The sequence below is a fragment of the Coregonus clupeaformis genome, chromosome 21, assembly GCF_020615455.1.
Source record: "Coregonus clupeaformis isolate EN_2021a chromosome 21, ASM2061545v1, whole genome shotgun sequence".
Lineage (NCBI taxonomy): Eukaryota > Metazoa > Chordata > Actinopteri > Salmoniformes > Salmonidae > Coregonus > Coregonus clupeaformis.
In genome coordinates this window covers 31,989,168-31,998,270 of record NC_059212.1, presented here as the reverse complement: position 1 = coordinate 31,998,270, position 9,103 = coordinate 31,989,168, and the positions used below count along the sequence as shown (strand labels likewise).

Sequence of the window (9,103 nt, the reverse complement as noted above, 5' to 3'; positions counted from 1 at the left end):
TGCTGACATTAAATCCATTTTATGTTTCACCCGGGCGGCCCAGAAAACATACAGAAACACTAGCTTTTACAGTAATTGGAGTAAACATTCCATCCACTACATTTTAGAATAGAAAGTAGTTGCCAGAGAGTCTGCTGCTCAAACACATGCAGGCCTCTATCTCTCTGACATCTATTTTCAGATTACTACACACTATACTAATTAGAGTAATTAACTATTACCAAATCCCCTTGTTCAGATTTCATAATGATGATAGTATCTGAGCTGTGCTGTAATAACTGTGCTGGTCTGGTTATGCATCAACCACAGTAGAACATTGTAAAAAATAAAATTTGAAAGTTAAACAAATATATCTGAGCTAGCACAGTATAGTTAGAGTCGGCATTGTAATGTGAAAAGGGGTACTATTTCATTAGTCATTAGTGTAAAAGGGGATCATCAACTACCTAGACCAGGGGGTATCTCCGGGCAAGGTTGTATAGGTTTGGCAGTGGGCGGTGTGTGGTTTCCCTCGGGTCGTACGGTGGGCAGCAGCTGGTCTGCGGTGGCCAGGTAGCTGGTGTAGGTGGCGTTGGGCCGGCTGAGGTTGTAGTAGTAGTGGTGTCCGTTGCGGCTGGTGTTGCGGCCGTTGTTGAAGCGGCTGAAGATCTGGTCAAAGCGCTGGCTGTAGACGTCGAAGTAGAGGATCATCATGATGACGAAGTGCACAAGGCAGAGCAGCAGGACAGCCTTGCAGATGCGCTCCAGGGTCCGGCCCAACATCAGCCGAGTCATGGTCGAGCCTGCCGCCCCCGCTGCACAGCCTGGGGCATCCGCTCGGTCGGTCCCTCCCCTGGGCCTGGACTGCTGCTGCACACTGGCTCACACTATCACCTATGGAAGGACCAGGGAAAAACATGATGTTAAAGTGAATTGATATTTTGTTGCCATTCAGGTGAATTAGGCCTAACACAGGAAAAGAGCAGTAGCCTTATCGAATTATGTCTGTCCATCCTTTCTACAGTATCTGTATATTATATGTCATGTACATGTTGATAAGAAAAGAAAAAAACAAGGAATAAACCAACAGCACCCCATTTGTTAGTAAAATCTAATTTAGCCAACATGCCCATTCCAGCCAACAATGTGATTTGAAAAACACTTATAAATATTAGCTGCGAGCATCAGTGAACGAGGTTCACAGGATGACAAAGGACACAAGATCAGTTGGATAACAAAGCAAGCACTATCATGTAGGAACTAGCTTCCTTTATGTGCAATCAGCGAAAACATTACCATGTTTATTAAAGACTGATGTAATGAGTCTAAATACAACATCTGGAGTGAATCTGACATATGGTTAATGAGGAGAAGATGATTGCAGATGATTTTGAGCATTAGCGTTACATATACAAAGAACGAGTTGTTAATAGTTTCCTTGTTTTTATTAATACAAAATTCATTGTTTTTCATCACATTTTAGACATTTACAATTTTAGTCATTTAGCAGATGCTCTTATCCAGACATACAAGAGCAATTAGGGTTAAGTACCTTGCTCAAGAGCACATTAACCGATTTTACACCTAGTCGGTTCAGGGATTCGAACCAGCGACCTTTCGTTTACTAGCCCAACGCTCTTAGCCTAGTCCATGATAGTGATGACAAGTTTCAAGTTGATAGACCACTGTGAAGTGGATTTGCAGTGGTTTAAATGGACACGTATAATCTGATTTCCAGATTTATCAATAACTCAGCCATATCGTAACCAATCCCTTAGCTTTTTTCAAACTAAGTGAAGAGATGTACCATGGGCGTTTTCCAAATTGTCCTGACGGACTGTATGGGTTTGATCAGCATGAGGAAAGACACCTACATACAAAGTTTCAAGACTCTAGGTCATATGGACTCTAGGTGGTGATATGAGGGTTTAAGTGAGACTGCTTATAACAGCGCTCCCTATAGGCCAATCGGTGTCATTCTTTTTGACCAAGTTACTCATGGCCTCTAGTTTCTGTGTGCCAAATTAGAAAAAAGTTACCAATCTATATTTGAGTTATTTGACCATGTTGAGGAGATTTTTTAAAAATAAATCTAAGAATAACAATAGATTTCATAGTTTCGCTGTGAACCCCTAATAATAAAATGGCTTGACTGGGCATGCAAGAAGAGAGATACAAAGAGGAACTGTCTCTCTGTGGCCCATCAAAACCTCCACCGCGAGCAATTTCAATGTTGATAGGTTTTTCCAATCAAGCAGAGAGAGAATTGTCTGAGCCAAGCAGAGAGGTGGGGGGTTTGTATGTAAACAGACTTTAGCCTGAGGGCTAACACCCTCTACTCCGCTCGATCCCCTGGTGGGATCACAGGTGGAAACATCAAGGGGAAAGCACCTGATATCACAGATCACTGCCTGGCTCTAGCCTAGCCTAGCAGATAAACAGATGCCCAAGCTGCAATGTGGAAGGAGGGCAGTGGGATGGAACACCACTATCAATGTCAGAACCAACTCTCTCTCACCCGGTCTTGCCTCACCCATTGGTTGTACATCCAATAGTCCAGTTGTAAAATATTCACCAGAGAGAGACTGACCTCATGGAGGAATAGGCTAGTTTGTGAAAGCTTTAGAAGCCTTATCATCAGCCTACTTATCATCTCTACATTAAGAATAGGCCACGCTAGACGGCTGCAGCACCACACTGTTAACCAGCATGAGGTCAAACAAAGACAGATTAACCTTTAGAAAGCCCACACACCAGTTTAACACTTCTATCACTAACATTAAAGGCAACATCATTCAGAATAATAAATAATGTAGGCTTTTTTACAATAACATGTCTAATCTAAAAAGAACACAGTAGCCTATATGTGAAGTCTAACCAGGCTTTAGCATTAGAGAACGTCAACACGGGATCACGATGATGGTTTAGAAGCCGATGTCTAATGAATATTTAATTCCACACCCTTGGACACTAAATGGATGCTGATAACTCTTTTAGGCTTTTAGATTTAACCAACACACCAGTAAAGTCCTACAAATGTGCTGGCAACAAATGTCTACAGTATGTATATGTTCAAATTTTAATAGTGTGTTGGCTCTTGATGTGGCTCCTAGTTAATCTGTCAGTGCATAATTCATGATAAAATAGCTAGTTAGTCACTCTACCAGGCCCATCTCCCCCGTGACAGATATATTAAGACTAAACGTCATAAAAAACAATGACACTGGCCAGTATAAGTTATTTACCACCTTATTGGCATCGGCGGCTATTGCTGCAGCAATGATGAGTAATATGTTCAATACCTGTTATTTTGTTTGTGGTGTCACCTCCGCTCTGCACAGATTACTGTTATCACTCAAAGCTGTCAATTAGGAGTCTGACACGTACACAGTAATGTTACAATGGATGTATTTAAACTCCAAAACAACCCTAATAACAGCGAACAGTACCCCCAAAATCAATGGCAGTTCATGTGCCTTATTGGGTGAGTCATCATCCGTAGAGTTTGAGATTTGACGTGAACCAAGGATTTGTGGCTGACCTCTAGGTAAAGTGCCTTCAGAGAGTATTCTTACCCCTTGACTTATTCTACATTTTGTTGTGTTACAGCCTGAATTTGAAATGGATTCAATACCCCATAATGACAGTGAAAACTTGATTTTAGACATTTTAGCAAATTTATTGAAAATGACATACAGATATATCTAATTTACATAAGTATTCACACCCCTCAGTCAATACTTTGTAGAAACACCTTTGGTGGCAATTACAGCTGAGTCTTTTTGGGTAAGTCTCTGAGAGTTTTGCACACCTGGATTGTAAAATATTTGCCCATTATTCTTTAAATAATTATTCTAGCTCTGTCAATTTGATTGTTGATCATTGCTAGACAGCCATTTTCATGTCTTGCCATAGATTTCCAAGCCAATTTAAGTCAAAACTGTAACTAGGCCACTCAGGAACATTCAATGTCGTCTTGGTAAGCAACTCCAGTGTAGATTTGGCCTTGTGTTTTAGGTTATTGTCCTGCTGAAAGGTGAATGTCTCCCAGTGTCTGTTGGAAAGCAGACTGAACCAGGTTTTCCTCTAGGATTTTGCCTGTGCTTATAGCTATATTTGGTTTATTTTTATCCTAAAAAACTCCCTAGTCCTTGCCAATGACAAGCATACACATAGCATGATGCATCCACCACCATGCTTGAAAATATGAAGAGTGGTACTCAGTGATGTGTTGAGTTGGATTTGCCCCAAACATGAAGCTTTGTATTCAGGACAAAAAGTCTTTTTTTTGTGCAATATTACTTAAGTGCCTTGTTCCAAACAGAATGGATGTTTTGGAATATTTGTATTCTGTACAGGCTTCTTTCTTTGTCATTTAAGTTAGTATTGTGGAGTAACTACAATTATCCAGCCTCAATGTTCTAATATCACAACCATTAAACTCTGTAACTGTTTTAAAATCACCATTGGCCTCTTGGTGAAATCCCTGAGCAGTTTCCTTCCTCTCCGGCAACTGAGTTTGGAAGGATGCATGTATCTTTGTAATGACTGGGTGAATTGATACACCATCCAAAGCCTAATTAACAACTTCACCATGCTCAAAGGGATATTCAGCATTTTAAAATATTTTTGATATACTGTATCTACCAATCGGTGCCCTTCTTTGCAAGGCATTGAAAAACCTTCCTGGTCTTTGTGCTTGAATCTCTGTTTGAAATTCACTACTCGATTGAGGGACCTTACAGATAATTGTATGTGTGGGGTACAGAGATGGGGTAGTTATTAAAACATCATGTTAATCACTATTACTGAACATGGAATGAGTCCATGCAACTTATTATGCGATTTGTTAAGCACATTTTTACTCCTGAACTGATTTAGGCTTGCCATAACAAAGGGGTTGAATATTTATTGACTCAAGACATTTCAGCTTGACATTTTTTATAAATGTCTAACATGTTCTACAAACAAAATTCCACTTTGACATTATGGTGTATAGATGTGGTAAAGAGGTCAATGGAACTCCAACAAAACGATGGAAGTGCCATGGAAACTCGTGGGGGAAAAATTCAGAATCTCCAAATTGCCCCCCAGCAAAATTACCCTACATTTAGGCTATTGTTTATGTGTGTATTTCACACTATGTTGAGGTAACAATCAGACTATAATGCTTGTATGGATGTCAACCCCAATACATGTTCATGTCATCATCACCAATCAACTGCATTACAGTTAAAAACGACTTTGACTACTACCACCGATTTCTCTATGCTAGCTATACTACCAGCTTACATGGACGGGAGTTAGCATTTAGCAGTCATTTTTTCTAAACCTGAAAAGGGACTACTTCTAAATGTTATGCAGCAAAAACAGCCAAATATATCCAAATCGGACTTCAGTAACCACATTGTGGGCCTGTTATACAGTGGGGGGAAAAAAGTAATTGTCAGCCACCAATTGTGCAAGTTCTCCCACTTAAAAATATGAGAGAGGCCTGTAATTTTCATCATAGGTACACGTCAACTATGACAGACAAATTGAGAAAAAACAATCCAGAAAATCACATTGTAGGATTTTTAATGAATTTATTTGCAAATTATGGTGGAAAATAAGTATTTGGTCACCTACAAACAAGCAAGATTTCTGGCTCTCACAGACCTGTAACTTCTTCTTTAAGAGGCTCCTCTGTCCTCCACTCGTTACCTGTATTAATGGCACCTGTTTGAACTTGTTATCAGTATAAAAGACACCTGTCCACAACCTCAAACAGTCACACTCCAAACTCCACTATGGCCAAGACCAAAGAGCTGTCAAAGGACACCAGAAACAAAATTGTAGACCTGCAAAATGCTGGGAGGACTGAATCTGCAATAGGTAAGCAGCTTGGTTTGAAGAAATCAACTGTGGGAGCAATTATTAGGAAATGGAAGACATACAAGACCACTGATAATCTCCCTTGATCTGGGGCTCCACGCAAGATCTCACCCCGTGGGGTCAAAATGATCACAAGAACGGTGAGCAAAAATCCCAGAACCACACGGGGGGACCTAGTGAATGACCTGCAGAGAGCTGGGACCAAAGTAACAAAGCCTAACATCAGTAACACACTACGCCGCCAGGGACTCAAATCCTGCAGTGCCAGACGTGTCCCCCTGCTTAAGCCAGTACATGTCCAGGCCCGTCTGAAGTTTGCTAGAGTGCATTTGGATGATCCAGAAGAGGATTGGGAGAATGTCATATGGTCAGATGAAACCAAAATATAACTTTTTGGTAAAAACTCAACTCGTCGTGTTTGGAGGACAAAGAATGCTGAGTTGCATCCAAAGAACACCATACCTACTGTGAAGCATGGGGGTGGAAACATCATGCTTTGGGGCTGTTTTTTCTGCAAAGGGACCAGGACGACTGATCTGTGTAAAGGAAAGAATGAATGGGGCCATGTATCGTGAGATTTTGAGTGAAAACCTCCTTCCATCAGCAAGGGCATTGAAGATGAAACGTGGCTGGGTCTTTCAGCATGACAATGATCCCAAACACACCGCCCGGGCAACGAAGGAGTGGCTTCGTAAGAAGCATTTCAAGGTCCTGGAGTGGCCTAGCCAGTCTCCAGATCTCAACCCCATAGAAATTCTTTGGAGGGAGTTGAAAGTCTGTGTTGCCCAGCGACAGCCCCAAAACATCACTGCTCTAGAGGAGATCTGCATGGAGGAATGGGCCAAAATACCAGCAACAGTGTGTGAAAACCTTGTGAAGACTTACAGAAAACGTTTGACCTGTGTCATTGCCAACAAAGGGTATATAACAAAGTATTGAGAAACTTTTGTTATTGACCAAATACTTATTTTCCACCATAATTTGCAAATAAATTCATTAAAAATCCTACAATGTGATTTTCTGGAAAAGAAATTCCTCATGTTGTCTGTCATAGTTGACGTGTACCTATGATGAAAATTACAGCCGTCTCTCATCTTTTTAAGTGGGAGAACTTGCACAATTGGTGGCTGACTAAATACTTTTTTTCCCCACTGTAATACATCAATCATGACGGATTTGACTAACATCCACTTTGTTAGATCAGATTTGTTGAATGTTCGCCAACCCGGCATCCTTCTTCTATCCCCCACGGTCTGCGTTCCATTGACCTCTTTAGCACATCTATTGTTTGTAGATCAGAAACACAAAATCTCAATTTAATCAATTTCATATTCAGGCCGTAACAACAACATTTGGAAAAAGTAAAGGGTTGTGAATACTTTCTGAAGGCACTGTAGATTACAAAGTACTCATTACTGAATTGTTTACATAATGTTAAAGAGCAAAAGCAAATCCAGAGCAGCAGTGAGAGATGGTTAAGTAGTAGGCTAGATATTTAGAGTATAGCCCTTCAGCAATAGTATTCCACTGTTCAATTGTTTTTGTCAACACAGCTGGGGGAACGCCGATGTGAAAGAAAAAGAAAACACTCCAGATGTGAATAAGTATGTTATTTCTGTCTTTATATTATTATTTTTCATGTTGCTATTTCATTATTACTCAATAATGAGCAGTTGTCAGACAGAGAAATGTGTTAACAGCATCCCTGTTGTGATGAAGGAGATGTCCAAATGTGTCGTTTTAAAAGGGAAAATGTTGGGTAGGATTCTAGCCTAGCACTAGCTTCTCCCTGCTCTGCTCTGCTCTGCTCTGCTCCGCTCCAAGGCCCCGGGCCCTAGTGCAACCCACAACCCAGCCCTCTTGGCTTCATCAAATATGCATTAGACATGGTACACTTGATAACATTGGGCAGAAGTGTAGCATTTGAGCATTTCCAGCACTAATGTAGTAAGCGCTGTCTTCTTGCCATGGGCAAGCTCATCTTAAAATATCTCTTTAGCTTGACACTTCGAAAACATACACATTTTATCAAATGTATACATCGGTCTAACAATCAATCCGATACTTAAAAGGGATAATCCACCCCCAGAAACTCCTGTCAATTTGGTGAAAGCCTGTTCTATCAGTGGGTAAAATAAAAATGCTCCCCATGATTTAACATCTAAGTGGTCCGTCTGTGAAATCAGGAAATTGTGTAGGAACACATCATAGCTACATGGTTCTTGTCACTTGAGACAGGGGATAACACACTATCACATTTCATAACGCTTTTAAAACAATTACCTGCACTCCAGATCACCAAATCAGCCAATAGATGGTATGGGCATACTTGTCTACAATCAAATGTATTTATAAAGCCCTTTTTACATCAGCAGACAAAGGGCTATACAGAAACCCAGCCTAAAACCCCAAACAGCAAGCAATGCAGATGTAGAACACATCCATCCATTTATATTGTCATGACAAAGTATACTGAACAGAAATATAAACGCAACATGTAAAGTTGGGGGGGGGACTTTAACTCAGTAAAATCCTAGAAATTGTTGTATGTTGTGTTTATAGTTTTGTTCAGTATATATATTTCGCTTAGATGTGCTAAATCTTAACTGTATACCAAATTTTTCAACTTAGTTTCTCCAAGTACCATCTCGCAATGCGCCCTGTGTGTCTGTGGGAAAGGGCCATTGTTGCCATAGCAACATACTCTGCACTCGCTCTGGGCAGAGGACGAACTATAAATTGAACTCGGTGAGATAGACTCCTAAATTGATAGGTGATTTTACAGCTAGCTAGCTAGCTAGCTACTTCACATGCTGATATTGACTTTGGTGTTATTGTATGTAGCTTTGTTTGCTAGCTCGCTACCTAGCTAGCCAGCCAGCCCAGAGAGAGCATTGCATTGTGGGTTTGTAGTCGACTTGAGCTGCAACAGATTTCCACACCGATTTTCACATGTTGCTACCAACCTTGTTATAATGACAAAATATTGTTTTCGCATTATTAGTATTATTTAACACTGTTTAACACTGTTAATCATAGGAATGTGTGGTTTGCGGTGGATTATCCCTTTAAAAAACTCTCAGAGGGTGTTTCAGGGAGGGTTGGGATATACAAAAAAAACACATTTCCAATTTACACGTGTATAATACACACTTGTAATGGGTGAAATAGGACAAATATACACTGAGTATACCAAACATTAGGAACACCTTCCTAATATTGAGTTGCACCCCTCTCCCCCCTCAGAACA

At 40.5% G+C, this 9,103-nt stretch overlaps 1 protein-coding gene across 1 annotated transcript in view; it reads right to left on the bottom strand.

Moving 5' to 3' along the window:
* Positions 1-244: 244 nt before the first annotated feature.
* LOC123481578 (beta-1,4-galactosyltransferase 2-like) overlaps positions 245-9,103 on the bottom strand; it is a 29,964-nt gene continuing 21,105 nt past the window's right edge. Inside the window, exon 2 of the mRNA XM_045206087.1 lies at positions 245-873. Coding sequence (XP_045062022.1) covers positions 439-774 — 336 coding nt within the window. The 5' untranslated portion in view covers positions 775-873 and the 3' untranslated portion in view covers positions 245-438. The remainder of the gene's footprint in view (positions 874-9,103) is intronic.